This window comes from Lactuca virosa, chromosome 9 (genome assembly GCF_052849685.1).
Source record: "Lactuca virosa cultivar CGN04683 chromosome 9, Lactuca_virosa_CGN04683_v6, whole genome shotgun sequence".
NCBI classification, from domain to species: Eukaryota; Viridiplantae; Streptophyta; class Magnoliopsida; order Asterales; family Asteraceae; genus Lactuca; species Lactuca virosa.
In genome coordinates, this window is record NC_136434.1 from 177,390,161 (window position 1) to 177,410,895 (window position 20,735).

Here is a 20,735-nt window from a genome sequence, read left to right on the forward strand (position 1 = left end):
GAAAAAGAAGATGACACCCCCGAGATAATTATAGTTTGTCAGAGGAAGATGTCACGTTGACAAGAATGTTGTATTCCTCCTTTGTATGTACTATAGTTGTTATGGTTTTTCTTCTTTGCGTTATGCTTATATATTTGGATTTATGTACAATTTCGATATCTTAGCTTTGTGTTGCTTGTTTGATTGGATATAGTTGGGTTTAGCGACAACCTAAAAGAACATTGTATGAGCAAATAAAATGTCAATAAAGGCGTTTATAAGGGGACGATTTATGTGATGAAATTATGTTTACAAAATATGGTGTGACTTAATGATGATATAATGCAAAAATCTTGCGGGCTATAAAAAGTCCAAATTTATACTAGTAATCTTATGCCACATGTAAACATATATATTTTTTAATATTTTATGAAGCAGCTCTTTTTTCGCTCAAGAAAACTTAATAAGTTCCTTGGTTATTCGGTTTCGGTTTATCCTTTAATCAAGGCTCTATCTCTCATAATTTCGCCTTTTGCTTTGAAAACATAAAAGATTCAAAATTAAAAATACATAAATCCATTGATTAAACCCTCTAAGAGAAGGATTTACACTACCAGAAATTACAGTATTACCGGCGATAGCCGTCTATGCTAAAAGTAGCGTTTGTCGCCGCTAATAGTATTAGCGGCGACACGTCGTCGCTAAAACATCGTTGTTGATGCTTTGTCGCTGATAATCTAAATGCCGCCGCTAATAACCGGGTGTTGCCACGAAAGTCTTGTCGCCGCTAATAACCGACTGTCGCCACTAAAGGCGTCGCCGGTATTGGTAATTTTTGTTTTCACATTAAAATTGAAAAAAAAAACTATATAAAAAGAATAAAAACTTCTATGATATAAATTAAGCTAATCGCACATCCTTCCATTGCAAAATATTAATCCAACATCCATTTAAAATACTCATCCAATTTAAGATAATATAAAATATGGAAAATACTAGTCTAAAATACTTATAAACACAAATGATACAAAAAATCCTACAACTAGCTACTCGTCATCATCGCTCTCCTCGTCTCCTCCGGTTTCATTTCGTTGTGGCAACGAACGAAACCAATCTTCAAGTGTGGCACTACATTCCCGAAATTTTAACATTGTTTGAATCATTTCCAAATACAAATAAAACACCATAGTCTTATAAGTTAAAACAACATTATAACATTCTATATACAAAATATACGTTCCACATAAATTAGCAATTACTAAATTACACGTATTGCATATAACACATTATAACATTGTACTATAACTAACAATTACCAAACTACAAAATACCATTATAACATTGTACTTTCATAAACTAACAATTAGCAAACTACACATATTGCATATAACACATTATAGCATTGTACTTTCATAAACTAACAATTACCAAACTACAAAATACCAATATATCAAACTATAACCAAACTAACAATTACCAACATATAAACTATTATCAAACTAACAATTACCAATATTTGAAACTATTAGTAAACCAACAATTACCAACATTTGAAACAATTACCAAAATTAAATAGTTTTGTCACCTATGATTGTGGCGGTGGTTGTGTCAGTGGTTGTCCTGATCGTTCATCGACACAACCGTAGAAGGTTTACACCTGATGCCTCTGATGTGGCCTCGTCGAAGACCCAATATTCTTTCAAAACAATTTTGTGTATCCTTTGGTGTTAAACCGCTGGGTTGTGAAGAAGCTTGAGTTTGTTGATTGATCTCAAGGAGTAAAGCATTCTGTATTCTCAAGAAATGATAAACATCATAAAAATTAGATTATTAAATAGCCATTGATGATATAAATGTTGGATTAGTGTCTAAGTCCATAACTATTTTGGTATGTACTTGACCCGATGGTACATGGTCATTTTGGATTGCCTTCACCAAAGCAACTTGATAAGATGAATTTTGGAGAGAGAGGATTAATTATGATTTATTATGAGAATAATATATTAAAGGAGAAATCATATTGTTTAATTAATATTAGTCAATAATTAATTAAGAATTAATTTTGTGGCTAAAAGACATTAATTAAATAAAGGGGACTAGAACTGTCAATTGTGTGATAGTTGAATATTGGGCTAATGGACTCCATAGAGGATGGAGTGGATGAATTCTATGGAAAACCCCATTAGAAATCATCCAAGGCCTCTAAGGAAGGAGTCCATGGGCTGCTTAGGGCCTAAGCAGTCAAATTAGGGTTTCCTTGTTAGATAACCCTAATAGTCTCACTATTTAAGGACCCTTAGGGCACCAAAAACAAGGTTAACTTATTCCTTAGGGTTTCTAGATGTTTTGGGTGCCTCCTCTCTTCTCTTTCTTCATCCTCTTTCTCTTGGTGTTTGTGAGCCATTAGAGGAGTAACACTTGTGACTCTAAGTTTTTAGAAGCCAATTACAAGGAAGAATAGATTGTTATTACTACATAACAATAAAAGGTAAGATCTAAACCCTATTCATATGTTAATATCGATTATCACATGCTAGATCTAGGGTTTAAAGTCTTGGATAATGCATGTACAATAGAGAAACCTAGATCCAAGCATTAGGGTTTGCATGAGCACATAGGATGTTCTTATATCCAAAACCCATCAGTGGTATCAGAGCCTTGATTGGTTTGTATTGTATTGATGCTTAGTGTTTCATCCTTGATTGCAAAGTCTAGTTTTTGGCCATGCCTGACAAACTCGTCGAGTCCCAATGTGGACTCGTCGAGTAGGATGAACTCGGCGAGCCCATATGGTGACTCGACGAGTTTAGCTGTCAGACAGACGGATTTTCGGGATTTCTGCCTATTTTGACTTAGGATAATTGCCACAATTGTTTCAAATTAATAAAATACGATTTTTATTGATTCCTTATGATTATCTTTGTCAAAATAAAAGATTTTTATCATCAAATTAGATAATTGTTACCTTATTTGATAAATGTTAAATTATTTGAATTATTTGGTCAATTATCTTGCATGAAATTGGATTAGGTCAAAACTAGATAATCACCAATTAATTGTTTAATTGCCTTATTTGTATTTTGATCTAATAGTTTTGAAAGGTTTCAAAACTTGCCCTCAAGTTTTAGAATTTAGATTTTTGATTAAAAAGTTTAATTTTGAAATATTTAAATTCTAAACCATAATGATTTGAAATGTTTCAAAACTTGCCCTCAAGTTTTGGAATTTAAACTTTAATTAAAAGTTTAATTTTAAAATGTTAAATTCTAAAACCCTAAGTTTTGAAAAAGTTCAAATTGCACCCTTATGGTTTTATTAAATTAATTAGGGTTTAGGTCATTTTTGGTCACTTAACTTTTGGTTTTGTGCTCATTTGGTCACTTAACTCTTTTTAAGTTTTAAAAGGTCATCAAACTTTTGGTTTTGTGCTCATTTAGTCACTTAACTTTTGCTTTGGTCACATTTAGTCACTTAACTTTTACATTTATGCTTATTTAGTCACTAAACTTTTAAATTATTTCAACAGTTTAGTGACTAAATGAGCACAATTTTAAAAGCTAGGTGACTAAATGAGCCCAAATCTAAAAGTTAAGTGACTAAATGTGACCAAACAAAAAGTTAAGTGACTAAATGGGCACAAAGTTAAAAGTTTGATGACCTTTTAAAACTTAAAAAGAGTTAAGTGACCAAATGAGCACAAAACCAAAAGTTAAGTGACCAAAAATGACCTAAACCCAATTAATTAAGTGTATAGTTAAAAGAGAGTTAATAAATCCATAGTGATATGGTTTACATTTAATTAAATTAGAAATGTAATTTATTAAATTAGACCACCTAGTATTTTAAAAGTGTAAAATACACCCTTATACTATATATAACATTAATGGTCTAATATTATATATGTATAACTTAAACTGCTAGTCTTACCGTTAGTAGGCCTCATTCACGAAGTCGATCTATAAGGTGGGTATAAGGTTATGGCCTATAAAATGGTCGTTTAATGGATGTCCACTCTCACCCACCGCTTCCTTGATTGGAGGAGGGTCATTAGCCGAACGGGTAGGATAGGGCAAACTCTTTCCATTAAAAGTATAATGAAGTATAAAGTAACTAAATGTTTATTACAAAATTCCCGATCTTAGTTACTTTAGGAAAAAGTGAATTAATGCAATTCCATGAAATTACACTTTGTACCCTTGCGAAGACGTTAGTGGAGCGTGTGTGGTTAACCGACACACTAAATGGTTCCAAGCAAAGGTAGCAAAGGGTGACTCAATGTTTGTTATAGTTTGGTGGAGCGTATGTGGTTAACCAGCACATCGAATAGGTAACTGTAACATTGGGGGCACCATGTAAGTTTGCATGGTTATTCACACCTTGTTTTGTGATCCTCGGCATCCCAGTCACAAATCGAGGGGCATATCGAGATTTAAACATGCCATAGAAAGGTACAATGAATCTCAAAGAATCTAGGATTTTTCAATACATTTAAAACTTAATCTCCTTTTCATTTTTCATGGTGGAAAATTAGTGAATCGTCATTCACTTACCTTCAAATGTTCTACAATTTGGGTTACGACATCCCTCTCCCAAGTTGTGGAATATTGTGTTGGGTCCTAGCCTTAATATCTCATTTGGGTGATTTATTGAGGACTCAATAAACTAACTTGAATTTTTTCTCCCGTTTTGTAGATGTCAAAGTATGACAACTATGGTCTTCCCAAATCCCGTGGAACAAGCTTTCCATATGAAGATGATATTCCACGATTCGATCGAGGAACACGAGATCATGATTCACTTCCTCCACCTCATCCTATTGTTCTCCCTAACCCACAAGTTCAAAGTCTTGAAAAGTTCAAATTCACTCAAGCCCTTTTGGCAAGTAAACATGAAGAAGGAAAGTCAGTGTGTGCACATGTCTTAGAGATGAAGTCACACATTGATAGGTTAAGAATGTTGGGAGTCGTTGTCTGTGAGGAGCTGTCTGTTGACTGGGTTCTTCAGTTGCTTCCTGACTCATATAGTGAGTTCGTAAGAGAGTACTATATGATAGACCACGACATGACCCTCATCGATCTCACCTATTTGCTTATTGCTGCTGAATCAGCGATGATTTGGCGCACTGGAAAAGCAAAGTTGATTGGTGGATCTGCCTTCCAGACCTCTATGGACACAGGCAATGACAACGAAAGCCAAGCCATGGTCGAAAAGTTTGATCATAAGAAAAAGGCAAAGTCTGAAGTAGTTTCGTGTGCTATTCCAAAAGAGTCAATTTGCTTTTATTGCCAAGAGAATGGGAATTGGAGACGAAGCTGCCAAATTTACCTGAGAGATCTAAGAGATGGGAGAGTCAAGACGTATGGCTCTACTTCGGGTAAAATCCACTATCTAACTCCATTAAGTTCCTATTCATTGATTCTTAATACATAATGTGATAAGATTGCATTTGAATGTTTTACAGGATCATTGAAAAGAGAGGAAGCTTGATGGAAGAGCAAGATGAGTCTGATCACGAAGAAATGGATCACGATCGCATGGATTCGAAGATCGGATTTTGAGCTTACAAAGTTACGATAGAGTTGTTAGGAATATTTGATTACATAGTTTTTCAGTTGATTTTGCATTGTAAGGACATGTTTTCCGCTGCTTTTATGGATAAAATATATATTTTTTTGATTTGTCTTATTTATATATATCCTTGCAATGAAATCATTGTGAAAAATTGATGTTTGTGTATTTCTATAAATGGATGTGCTTCTTAGTTATGTTATTTATTGTAGTGTCAAAATTTTCTAAGTAAGGAAAGATTCCCATCACCCAAGTTTCAATTGGACAGAAACTTGGAATCATATGATTTGAATCATGTGATGTATGGAAATCTTGGTACCTAGGGAGTTTAGACTAATTCCTTGATCACACAAGTATGTGAGTCAAGTGAAGGACTAAAGGAATAAAACACAATGTTGTGCACTAGTCAAGTCCACCACAAATAAGAATAAGACTATTCGTCATAATTTACTAAAAGTCTAGTAAATGTGGTTATGCTTACAAAATTAAGTGGAATTCTGAATCATTGAAAAGTTTCAATGAATGGCTGAACGAATAAGAAGAATCAATTAGGCAGAAAGATAAAAGTTTCTTCAATCTAAGAAGAAGGGAGAGTACTTTTGTATCGGATTTTATGATCGTCTTAATGATTAAGAACCATATCACAATTGATCCTCTAAGGACATCTTAGTGCACTAGTATGGCTAAGAAGAGGAATCGGAAATTATTGAAATGGTTAAATCAAAAGGATGAGTCATACTTCGTTCCAAAATCAAGTCTTAGAATTCTATTCCGAGATTATGAATTGAGTGACACACACTCATCAAACGTGAAGTAGAAAATTGTTTTTCTTACTCTTGCACGTTTGAAATTGGTAAGTTGTGATGTATTGGAGAAGAAAAAGACCAACTAAGACCAAATGTGTGTAATATTTTGTCTTGATATAGACACACACTAACTCTTGGATATTTGTTTATTAAGAAATGGTTCTTGATAAGAGAATCTAATATGTCAAGATGCCAATGAGAGTCTGCAGATCTTGAAAAGATTCAAGAACAAATCAAGAGTAAACCTATTAAACACTAGCACACGACTTGAGGTTTGTAACCTATCGTGTTGACGCATTCTTGTTTCTGTGCCAATCCAATTGAGTTGATTATGCATATGAGTTCTACAAGTTCTCTATAGACTGCATAAGGCAAGCAACTTATTCGATGAAAGTACATTGACTGGCATAGATGAGCTGCTAAATAACTTGGAAGCAATGGTGGGACCCTTGATGGCAAGAAATTAAGAATGAACAAGTTCTGTCCATAAGAGTTTGAATTCGTCACAAACATTATCTTATGATTATGCTTATGACAAATTCACATGGATAGGAACACATGCACCATAAAATCTAAGTGTCATAAGGTTTCTCTCCTTCATGAAAATGATTGTGAGGAAACGCTTTCACTAAGAGAGATTTTAAGGAGATAGCGATTATGTAAATTGCTTTCTCAAATTCGATTATGCTTACGGAAACGCTCTTCACAGTTCGAATTGTGAGATTTGGCAATTAGTCTGAACATTTGGAACTTAGTAAAATAAGTTCTGAAATAGTTTAGACACACATGTGAGCTGTCTAAGGAAAGGTGTGTGATTTTGAGAAGCTTAGATAAAGGCTTATCGAAGCACATCATATTAGAAACAATGAACTTTGGAAGTCAATAATTATTGTTTTCTAGAAGTTTAGCTGGTTTCTAAATACGTGTCAAAGCTTGTGCGAGCGTAAATGTTATGTTGGAACGGATATAATCATCATGTTAGTGGGAGCATGATTATTATTTAAGTATTGCAAGTTGGCAATATTAATTATAGAAAAACAAAAGTTTCACTTTGCAAAGTTGTAGGGGTAGAAAAGTTGTTTTTGCTATAATTAAGGGAGAGAAGGTTATACTTCGTTTCCAATCTAAAAGCTTAGATCGAGAAATTTTTAATTGAATTTAGTCAAGGGTATATTTATTATTTGCATTAAAAGTTCGATTATGATTACGACATCCCTCTTCATAGTTCGAATTTTGAGAACACGACAAATAGAAATATTATGACGATATTATAGTAAGAAACTGGTAAAGTATCACGTTTTCATTATGAATTAAATCCCATACGCTTCGGATACAAGATCGCTTGCATATGCTGCAATATTCGACCGTTCTAAAATATTCCAAATGCCTAGGGCATTTAGAGGGAAAAAGAAAATAGAACCGGTTTTGACTAAAATAATTAAACAACTACCAAGGAAAATCTAAAGTTCGCCAAGGATTGGTCGCCTGTGGACAGTTGGAAGTATAGTCATGGATGGACCATATTGAAATTATTATGAATAGATAAGATTTTATTTAGAATGAGTTGTCATATGGAAAAAATGGAAATGTTTCCATATTGAGAATTGGATATCGAGAATCAATGTCTAGATTAGAAATTTTTATGCAAGAAGGATGTTCAAAGGAATGTACTTTGAATATGAGACTTCATGACTATGGAATTGTCTTGTAACAATCTCCAATAGAGCATTTTGTAATTTCATTGGCGGAGTCTTGATGACTTTTGTGCCGTGACATTAGGAAATGACCGTTGCATAACATGTTAGAATCTAACATATTCTAGTAGTGGCGAGAATTTTGTATTCTTACACTAATGGATTAGAAATTGTGAAATGAGTGTGATTGAAAATGTTATTCAATTATACTACTTCACAAAGTAAGGACCATAAGTAAACATAGTAAGAGCATGAGACAATTGTTGTTATAATTCAAGTAAGAAGTTGATTACCCGAAACAACAAATAATGAATAATCAATATGGTGATTAAATAAAAGGTGTTTTATTTATACTCAAAAGTTTGGGGCCATATAGGATTAGTATTATTTTTGTGTTTCACTTTGCATGTTTTGACTTCCCGAATAATAAGATGATTCAAACCCTCCACAGTCGCTCATTCCTTGGAAGTAGGAATGAAAGAAGACTGTCATGAATCTGACTGTAGATTGTCTAAAGTGTTTTAGACATAGCAAAAGTTTGCTACAGGGTTCATGAGTGCTGCTATAAGATTAGAGTATTGGATTAAACCCACGCTCACTTGGATCGCTTCATGGATTTTATCACGAGTGATTGGTGAGACGATAATATCTTATATTCTTGAAACCGAGATGTTTAAGTTATATCTTGCGAGTCGGTTACACATTGATAATATGTAAACGAACCAATGACTTGGTGTTATAAAACGTATTGTTGTGTGTGATTCGGTGAGTGAGTGCAAGCGAGCATTGAGTCAAAGTTTATCTGTTCCTTTTACCCAAAGTAGCATAAAAGCGATATCTGTGGGCCCCTCGATGACTTAGTGATGACACCCTAAGCGCTTCGCCAAGCCGGGACTAATTTGATGTGTTCAATTGTAGTCTGTTGTCAGTTGTCATAAATCGGAAATGGGGAAACAACACATAGACTGAGAGAATGATTTCAATCCATATCTCACATATATATGATATCTAGAATGGAGGAATATATGATCCCTTATCTAAAGGACGCGTATCTGATAAGATCAGAGTTGATAGCGGCTTTTGAAAGCTAAGATTGCAGATCAGGATCTGAAGTCATACGCATAATAGTTATTAGACTTATACAAGTGGGAGACTGTTGGATTAGTGTCTAAGTCCATAATTATTTTGGTATGTACTTGACCTGATGGTGCATGGTCCTTTTGGACTGCCTTCACCAAAGCAACTTGATAAGATGAATTATGGAGAGAGAGGATTAATTATGATTTATTATGAGAATAAAATATTAAAGGAGAAATCATATTGTTTAATTAATATTAGTCAATAATTAATTAAGAATTAATTTTGTGGCTAAAAGACATTAATTAAATAAAGGGGACTAGAACTGTCAATTGTGTGATAGTCGAATATTGGGCTAATGGACACCATAGAGGATGGAGTGGACGGATTCTATGGAAAACCCCATTAGAAATCGTCCAAGGCCTCTAAGGAGGGAGTCCATGGGTTGCTTAGGGCCTAAGCAGTCAAATTAGGGTTTCCTTGTTAGATATCCCTAATAGCCTCACTATTTAAGGACCCCTAGGGCACCAAAAACAAGGTTAACTTATTCCTTAGGGTTTCTAGACGTTTTTGGGTGCCTCCTCTCTTCTCTTTCTTCATCCTCTTTCTCTTGGTGTTTGTGAGCCATTAGAGGAGTGACACTTGTGACTCTAACCTTTTAGAAGCCAATTACACGGAAGAATAGATTGTTATTACTACATAACAATCAAAGGTAAGATCTAAACCCAATTCATATGTTAATGTCGATTATCACATGCTAGATCTAGGGTTTAAAGTCTTGGATGAATGCATGTACAATAGAGAAACCTAGATCCAAGCATTAGGGTTTGCATGAGCACATAGGATGTTCTTATATCCAAAACCCATCAATAAACACTTATATAAAAAATCAAATTAACCACTAACATATTGTTGCTTGATTGCAGAACTACTAAATACCCCTTGACTATCAGTATTAGTCTTCTGAAATGCTTCTAAACAAAGTGATGTCCTATTTAGCAATAAAAATCAGATTAATTATAATTTAAATAAACAGTTAAATATATCATAGCTTACTTCTTTGAAACATGCATTGTTATACAAGCATGATCCCCCTCTGTTTATAACTTGTTGTTGTGCACGGACTCATTTGTTTGACGCCGAACACTTTAAAAATTCGGGCGTTTGTAAATGTTCGATTGCTTGTGCCCAATTTTCATGTGATATACCATCGGGGGGGGGGGGGGGGTTGGCTAATGCCCTTGGGATATCTTTAAGCCCCCCCCCCCCCCCCCCCCCAACATTCTGAAAATGAGTATGCGCTCAATTTTTCAGCCTCTATAACGTATCAATGCTCTGCAACAACTGAGCCCACTCGGGATCCAAGTTAACCTTATCCAAATCAAACTTATTCTATAAATACAAAAAAGTTAGTTAATTAAATATCAATCGCAATTAAACTTAAAATAATATCCAAGTTACCTTTAGATGCACGACTATGGCATTCCTAAAAGCAGGGGAAACATTATCCTAACCAGATACGTTCAAAGGGATGTTAATCCACATATACCTTCCAATGTCACGGGTAAATCAATTACCATGGTTCCCGACAGGGGAATACGTGAGCTCTCTGTCGGAATCCAAATCCACGGGCTTTCCCTTGTTTGCCCGTATCAGTTTTGATAGTTGAATGTTATTTGGTAGGCCTCTTCTTTTTTAGGAACCCCAACTGAAAAATATAATTAAAAATATTAGTCATGATAGCTTATAATAAATGGATAAAAATAGCTAATAAATATATCATAATGAGACTTACCATCCTGTTCGTGTTGTCCACGACCAAAGCCTACTGGAGGTGGTGGATCCCCGACTCCATTACCTCCATGTCCTAGGCCCATAACATCCTCCATCACGTAGAAGATTATCGTCCAACCAAACCCCATATGTAGCCTGTAAAATTACAATATGAATAAAAGTTACACATATTGCATATACAAAAGTAATACACTTTCTATTATAGCACCATGCTTTGTTTTTTTTTTCATCTGTAACATTGTAGTTTCCAAATGGCATACAAATACACAAACTACATATGCAATTTTCTTTACATACAAATACACATAAAAGATAACACTTTCCATTATAGCATCCTACTTTGTTTTTTTTTTCATTTTTTTTCATTATAGCGTTCTAGTTTCCAAATTGTATACAATACATACATATATATACATACAAATACACATATTACATATACATATATACAAATACACTTTCCTTTATAGCATTATATTTCGAAATTGCATACAAATACACAAGTTAGGTGATCGTACATATACATACACTTATACATATAAACTTGTACAGAATATATATATATATATATATATATATATATATATATATATATATATATAAATTAACATATTAAAATACACTTATACATACATTCCAATCACATATGGTAAACAATTATACATATATAAACGTATAGACTTATACATACAAATTCATGTACACATATGGCAAAAACACACACACACGTGTATATATATATATATATATATATATATATATATATATATATATATATATATATATATATATATAAACATACATAATTTTTCTGTTTTCACCATATATACATGCATTTATACATACATTAAGTATACATACGTTATGCATACTTACAAAAACACATACAAATACATATGTACATACAGATAATATAAATACACAAATACATATGTTGTAAAGGAACCACATATGCTGTAAAGGAACCTGGTTGTGTAATTTCGTGGAGAAGGGTGGTGGTGGCGGTATTCCGACAGCTTTCTAACAAGTTTGTTTTCGGCTAAATTCCGGCAAAAAACAAGAAAACCCGCTAGAGGTTGCAAAAATCTATGGAGAAGGAGGCAAAAACCAACAGTGGTCGCCGATTTTACTTCCTCGTCGCCGGTGATATGAGTCTTTGACGGAATTGACGGAATGGAGGATGGGTCGGTGGTCTTGTGACAGGAACGACGGCTGGACGCGATCGATGGTCGAAGGAACTTGAGTCGGCTGGGAGGTTTCACAGAACACACGATACACAGAAAGGAATAAAAAGGAAGCTAAAAGAGGGGGGGGGGGTTTAAAGGCCTTTAGCGGCGACGTGTAGGCATTAGCTGTGACGCGTAGGTATTAGCGACGACGATCTGGAGGGAAAAGTCAGCGCCTTTTCTTGTTCCATTACAACCCTACTATTGAAAAAAACCGAACGGACGGGGCTCGTTTGACGCGGATCGCTATTATGTGATTATTAGCGGCGACGCATGGCATTAGCAGCGCCATGTAACGCGTCAATTACATGTCGCTGCTAATGCCATGCGTCGCCGCTAACGCCCCCAATTCTTGTAGTGCTAACCATAAAATAAAAATAACATGGCCTCGCAAATGGTATTATATATGTTGCATGCTTGCAATGCAAAAAAGAAATTCTTTTTTCCAAATAGTCTATGCGTTGGATCCTTACTTCCATACTTCAAAAATAATATTTTTTATGTATTTCGAAGGGTAAAACACTTAGAAGGTGTTTTTTTGGAAGTGATAAAATGTATTTAGTCTTTTTCCGTGTCTGAAGATGTGGACCAAAAATATTTTTCTATACCTTCATACAAGAAATCTTTATACAAAAGATTAATGCCTTTTTCAAATGACCAAAGTTTACCAATATAAAAAAACAAATTTTGTTTTTATTTTTGTAGCCATTAATTTCCATCATGGGAGTTGCACCCGAGGGTTGTCATTTTTGTCATTTTATCAAAAAGGGTATATTCTTCAAGACACCAAAACTACACTAGGGAGAAACCAAAAAACCAAAAATGATACTACAACCAAGGCACCAGAAGTAGCAGCAGACACCTATACCATGAAAATAGAACAAAGAGCAAAAAGGTGGATGTTTGACATGAGTCTTGAAAACACCAGCAAAGTAATAAGAAAGGGCTTGTAATTAAGATAACACGTGATCAACCCACTCAAATCTCAAGGCAACCAACAACATGAGAGATAAACAGCAAAGTAAAATACTACTTAACAAAAAAATATACAGCACAGTGAGTTTGGAATTAATGGTTTCGATGTTGGTATCAAGAAGAAGCAAGTGCTTCTGAAGAGAGAACACAGTAGACATGTTAAGCTTAAAGATGAGAGAAAGGTATAAAAAATTACTAGCCCTGTACTAATTGATGCTTGTTTATGGCTTTATGCGCCTTGTGTGGGATGGTAAATCATAAATCTTGTTTTACAATATCCTAGCTTGCCTTGAAAAAATGAATCAGTAAAATTTTCATGCACAAACGTAGCTGATGAAAAGAAAAAAGCCCCACATACAATTATAAGAAATTCGTAAATCTTAATTAAATTACTGAGGCATTAACAAACGAAGCTAAAACAATTATTCATTATGATTCAACTGAAGGAGTAGATTCACATCTAAATTACAGATTGGACACTTAAATTTTGGACAGCAATACCCCTGATATCCAGATTTGGCCGGTGTAGAGAGATCGTCGGTGTGGGAGGATGCAATCTTGAAAGGGAAAGAGCGAATGGAGGTGATTAATGCATTATGTAATTAGAAGCTGTACTTTTAGGTCTTTTCAGAAAAGAGATGAAAAAGTATGTTCGAGTTCTTTTGTCTTCCAGAAAACAAATGGTCTTTTTGGTAAACATCTACCCACCCGTAGATATAAGGCCCAAAAAGTCTTTTTGCCAAAAAACAAACGAGCCCTTACTTAATTACTCTTGCTCGATAATGATGTCAACAAGCAACTCTATAATAGTAAGAATATCTCCAACCATTCTCATCATCCAATTGGTTTCCATGTTGCCAGGCCAAACTTCTCTTTTGTCCACATAATTCACCCTTGCAAACGTTTTGGCATTAGACCGTCTAAAGCAGTGCAATTTCCGGTCTTTCAAACTTGTCATATCAACATTTACAATGATCTGTATAATATTATATATCTAACCATGTTTAAAAAGTGGTCTCCACTACCACATTATCAAATATATACTTTTAACTAATATCTCTACTACTTAAAACTATTATATATATATATATATATATATATATATATATATATATATATATATATATAATCATATTTATGTATTTATTTTTATTAATTTGTACTAATGTTATTTTATTTCAATTTATTTACTTAATTTATAGTATGAAATTTAGTTCAATATATTAATTAAACTTTAAACTATATATATATATATATATATATATATATATATATATATATATATATATATAGAAGGTTGCACGGTATCGTGCGTTTTTTATCGATGGCAAACTGACGTGGACACTATCATCGGCGATCAACACCGCCTCCTATTTCTTTTTTTTGCTAAAGGTGGAAGTTCAACCATGTGTTTCTCCTCTTTTGCTGTCTAAAACCCTCATTTCTCCGTCCTTTTTCTATCTTCTTTTGCCAAGAAGGTCAACCCCTACTATCCAAATCTTCATAGGCAAAACATTAAACTTTTAAGTGGAATGTATGTGGCATCGGTAAAAAAACGACCGACATGGTGGAACCTAATATGTAATTATGTTTGTTATTTTAAAAGGCCCCTCCAATAAATGTTTGCAAGTCTTGTTGGAGTTGAAAGGGAAAATTGGCGTGGCTTGCAATAGTATCCACGTGACACTTTGAAAGAAGCTTGAAAGAACGGATGTATGTGGTTTTATATGTTAGATGTGGGTGGTTTTATATGATGAAAGATAACTATTCATCTAGAACCATATAATATACTTTGCATAATATTTTTTTATAAGATATAGGTTACATATATAGATGGATTTGTAATATATACACTTTGTTATTAAAAATATATTCAAAAGAATAATAAGTAATAAAAAAGTTTTTACTAATATGTCAAACTTAATGAATAAAAGGTTCAGCTACTCCATTAATGTAGGCATAATTTGACCCCATCATTTGCTAATAACGTCTCAGCAAATAGTTTGCTAGTCCATCCACGTTTCTTCAAATTACATGCATGCTTCATTATTTATAGCACGCATCTCTTATCAATCAAACACAAAAATACGTTTTTTCGTTTTCCATTCTTCTGTCAGGAACCATGAATAGCTCGACAAATGTGTTGATCTTTATTTCTTTCTTCTTTTTATCATTCACCGGAAATTTAAATCTCGTTGACGCTAGTGATACAGCCTCAGTTATATTGAATTCAGGAAATTTTGAACAATTGGTTATGCAAAGTAAAGATGTTTGGTTTGTCTTGTTCGGAGCACCCTGGTTATTCCACATATACTTATTCTTTTTTACTTTATCATATTCAATTTTAAATCTTTATATATATATATATATATATATATATATATATATATTTTTTTTTTCTTTCAGGTGTCTATATGTTAAACAACTTAAACCTGAGTGGGACAAGGCTTCAAAGGCTTTGGAAGGAAAGGTCAAGTTTGGTGAACTTGACTGTGACGTGGAAAATGTATTCTTCATTATTTTTTATAATTTAAACTTATATTATTTTATATAATTGTTTACTAATCGATTATAATTTTTCAGGATATACAAGCAAGGTTTGGAGTAACTGGGTTCCCAACTGTTTTTGCATTTGGTCCAGATAAATGTGCACCTCCCACCGGATTAACTGAAAGAACTGCAGACGCACTTGAAAATGCTGGCTTGTCTTACTATGACAAAGCACAGGGGTGTAAAATGGAGTTTTGAGTTGAGGATTGTATTCGAATAAGATTTGTTTGACTTGTTATCTATATGAAACAATAATGGCACCTTTAACCTTGGTGTAAAAAGCTAATAAAGATTAATTTTAATTTTAATCCGAGTAACGAAAGCCGAAGCTCCTGCATGTGATCCTTAGGACCCGAATTGTGTGGTAAACCCCTCCAGAACGAACCCGCTTGTCATAGAAGGGGGTATAGATAATAAGGAGGCGGAAAAGGAAAAAGAAGATGAATACCCCCGAGATAATATAGTTGGTTACAGGAAGATGTCACGTTGACAAGAATGTTGTATTCCTCCTTTTTATGGACTATAATTAATATGTTTTTTTTCTTTGCATTATGCTTATATATTTTGATCTGCGTACAATTTCGATATTTAGCTTTGTGTTGCTTGTTTGATCGGATATAGTTGGGTTTAGAGACAATCTAAACGAACATGGTATGAGCAAAGAAATGTCAATAAAGGTGTTTATAAGGGGACGATTTGTGTGGTGAAATTGTCTTTACAGAAGATGGTGTGACTTAATGATGACATAATACAAAAATCTTGCGGTCTATAAAAAGTCTAAATCTATACTAGTAATCTTACGACACATGTCTTATTATTATTATTATTATTATTATTATTATTATTATTATTATTATTATTATTATTAAGCAGCTATTTTTTCGCTTAAGAAAACTTAATAAGTTCACCGGTTATTCTTTTTTTGTTTATCCTTCAATCAAGGCTCTATCTCCCATAATTCGCCTCTTGCTTTTGAAAACATAAAAGATTCAAAATTAAAAATGCATAAATCCATTGATTGAATCCTCTAAGAGAACGATCTAACCCTAAAATAAAAAAAATATGGCTTCGCAAAAGGTATTATATATGTTACATGATAGCAATGCAAAAAAGAGAATTATTTTTAATTTCCAAATAGTCTATGCGTTGGATTCCTGCTTTCATACTTCATAAATAATATTTTGTACATCTTTCGAAGGGTAAAACACTTACTTAATTACTTTTGCTCCGTAATGATGTCAACAAGCAATTGTATAATATTAAGAATATTTCCAACCATTCTCATCATCTGGTCCCTAAGTAAAAGAAAGTGTGCATTCAAGGTACTTCTAATTTTAAGCCTATAATTGAATTATATTGCATTTTGGTCCCTAAGTAAAAGAAAGTGTGCATTCAAGGCCTTAGTGGGATTTTCGTAATTTTGGATGTTGGAGAGTACGCTATGCGCACCTACATGTGTACGCTTAGCGTATTAGGGTGCACCCTAGTATGTAGGGTGTACGTGACAAGCATTCAAACCCTAATTTTTAATGTTTGGCTCATTTTTAAAACCCATTATAGCCTCATTTCCCCTCACCTAATCAGCCTCCATCCTCTTGTTACGTTTTTGCAACCTTAATTCATCTTGTGAAGCATTTCCAAGCTTGAGAGTGTGTGTTCTGTGCTTTTGAAGAAGAAGGAAGGAATGAGAGACCACCTTGAAGTAGTGAAGCTCTTTAGATCTAGGATCACGCCACCTATTGGCACCATTTTGAGGTATCAAGTTCTAAACTTGGTGAAGTTTCATTTAGATCTTGTTTTGGAATACTTTTGGTCCTTTTTGTCCCAAATATGGAGATTCATGAACATATCATGTTCTTGACCCATTAAGCTATCCTTTCAGACGTTTGTAAGGGTTTTGAGTCATAAAAATGGGTTCCAAATGGTTGGTTTTGCTCCATGCATCATTTAGAAGGTCTTAATGGATTAAGAAGTTGAGTTAAGCACTTAATGGTCATGCAAAGGCATAAAGTTGGATACTTTATGACTCTTGAGTGTATTTTAACTATGGATCTGAAATATGGACGTGAGAGCTTAAGCCATTAAGCTCTTAATGGGATTTTGGAGGTCTGGGAGTACGCCCCGTGTACCTGGAGTATGCCTCGAGTACCAGGTCAACCACCCTGATGGTGGTCACACTCGAGTACGCTTAGCGTACGTTTGAAGTACGCTTAGTGTACGTTTGAAGTACGCCCTACGTACTCACTCTAGGTTGACTCGGTTGATTTGACCAATTTGACTTTGACTTTGACCAAGTTTGACTTAAGGGTATTTCGGGTATTTTGGGATTTTGAGTGAGATTGGTCATTTGGTTGGATAGGTGACGGTTACAGCTGAGATTCAGAGTCGAGACCTCATCAGCTTTTGTCCAGTTTGTGAGGTGAGTTTTCCTCACTATACTTATGGGTCGAAGGCACCAAGATCTGCCCATTGTAGGACTACCTATGTTGAGTACGGAATAGATATGCATGATTATGCTAGTTGTCAATATGCTAGTCTGGTAGATCTGTAGGACTACCTATGATTTTGTATGCATGATTATCTTAATATGTTTGTTATCTGTTATATGTTGACATATTATATTGGGTTGAGGTTGTACTGCTTCGTGTTGTAGCCAACAAACGCTGGAGCATTCCAGATATGAGCTGATGGATATGTAGGAATTATACTAAGGGATCATGAGCATTCTCATGCTGAGGACTTAATGGTATTTCAGTCTGATGACAGATTTGTTCAGGAAGCAAGCCAGACAAAAGCTATGGGCCCGAGGGGATGCCAGACTTATGTTGTAGGCTCAGGGGTAATCCAGTCTTTTAGTTGTGGACCCATTAAATGTTGTTATTATATATGTTATGTGTTTATGTGTTGGTACTTTGGGGGAAACTCACTAAGCTTTGGCTTACAGTTTTTAGTTATGGTTTCAGGTACTTCGGATGACCGCGGGAAGGCGAAGGGGTGATCGTACACATCCTATTGTTTCCGAGTTATGATTTTGGGAGACTCTGATATTGGAAAATATTTCGAAAACTATGATTTGTAAACAATTTATGAATTTGGGTTGATTTTAAAAGCTTAAATTTCTTGTGATTATTATGGTGTTACAAGTTGGTATCAGAGCCTTGGTTCGAGTGAAGTGGAGGAATACTCGTGTGAATCTAGTCTCAAAATAAGGACAAAGGTTTTAAAAATGATATTCAAATGGTTTTCAAAATAATCAAAGAGGATGTGATATGTACGATCAACCGGATCCAGTAAGTAGACCCCAAATTACTATACTGTTATTTGATATTATGATATGTTAGAACAACATCCCAGTGATAGGCCATGGATCTTCTGGAATTGCATGATAGAATTGCCTGATTATGTGATGCCAGGTAGCCTAGGGTTTCCTTCTTATATGGAATGGACATCATAACTATAGTTGCTTAGTGTATGCATCATAGTTGTACATAACTAAGAGTCACTACTAGAAAACAGACCTTTAATGACGCGCTTTTTACGACACACGCTGATTAATGATACGCAAAAGGATGTGCCCTTAAAATAGTGTTATCTCTCCAAAAAAAATGAAGGATTTACGTCACGCATTATTGCGTGCCCTTAATTTAGTGTCTCAAGAAAAAAATTAAAAACACGGAGGGCGCTTTATCTTAAACACGCGTCGTCTGTACCTGTCGCTTTATAATTTTAATGGAACGCGCTTTTAGTAGACAAGGGGTGAAACGAAATCCCCAAAATTTTGAAAACCCGCCTTGTTTTTTCTATCTTCTATCTATCTTTCATCCTTGCAATCCACTCTCCCCTCTCTGATAATCTCTCCTCTAGATCTCTCTTCTATCTATCTTTCATCCTTTTTTTTCTATCTTCTATCTATCTTTCAATATTTCTCCATTTCGTATTTTTGGAGCTCAGCACCAGCCAGGCACCACCCAAGCACCAGCCATACAGAGGTCAACGGTGGCAAATATTCTCTTTTCTCCACCATTTTCTCCCTCTCAAACGTCTTTATTTCCGTAATTTTTATCGTAAGTGTGAAAATCTCTAACTTATAGCTTTAATTTAAACTTTAAGTTGTTTTAGGGTTATATTGAACCATAGTAAGAATGCGTACTGGATATGGGATACGATTTCATACCGAACGCTTGGGAACACATCTTGGATGATCCAACGATTTTAAAATTGAACCGACCTTACCTTTATTCGTGTATCTGGAACATAGGAACGATGATTTGGATCGCCGATTGAAGTTTGGGAACACCGATTAAAGTTTTGGAATGCTGACTTGAACAACATTTGTGCGTTGGGTGGGAACACATCTTGGATGATCCAACGATTTTAAAATTGAACCGACCTTACCTTTATTCGTGTATCTGGAACATAGGAACGATGATTTGGATCGCCGATTGAAGTTTGGGAACACCGATTAAAGTTTTGGAATGCTGACTTGAACAACATTTGTGCGTTGGGTGGGAACACATCTTGGATGATCCAACGATTTTAAAATGGAACCGACCTTACCTTTATTCGTGTATCTGGAACATAGGAACGATGATTTGGATCGCCGATTGAAGTTTGGGAACACCGATTAAAGTTTTGGAATGCTGACTTGAACAACATTTGTGCGTTGGGTGGGAACACATCTTGGATGATCCAACGATTTTAAAATTGAACCGACCTTACCTTTATTCGTGTATCTGGAACATAGGAACGATGATTTGGATCGCCGATTGAAGTTTGGGAACACCGATTAAAGTTTTGGAATGCTGACTTGAACAACATTTGTGCGTTGGGTGGGAACACATCTTGGATGATCCAACGATTTTAAAATGGAACCGACCTTACCTTTATTCGTGTATCTGGAACATAGGAACGATGATTTGGATCGCCGATTGAAGTTTGGGAACACCGATTAAAGTTTTGGAATGCTGACTTGAACAACATTTGTGCGTTGGGTGGGAACACATCTTGGATGATCCAACGATTTTAAAATTGAACCGACCTTACCTTTATTCGTGTATCTGGAACATAGG

The 20,735-nt window shown here is 34.6% G+C and overlaps 1 protein-coding gene across 1 annotated transcript; it reads left to right on the top strand.

Annotated features, from left to right (window-relative positions):
* Nucleotides 1–15,210: 15,210 nt before the first annotated feature.
* Nucleotides 15,211–16,215, top strand: LOC145141207 (protein disulfide-isomerase 2-3-like). The gene is made up of 3 exons (XM_079074521.1): nt 15,211–15,414; nt 15,523–15,622; nt 15,700–16,215. Exons 1-3 carry the CDS (start codon nt 15,239–15,241, stop codon nt 15,862–15,864), a joined length of 441 nt encoding a protein of 146 aa, XP_078930647.1. The 5' UTR covers nt 15,211–15,238; the 3' UTR covers nt 15,865–16,215.
* Nucleotides 16,216–20,735: the final 4,520 nt, after the last annotated feature.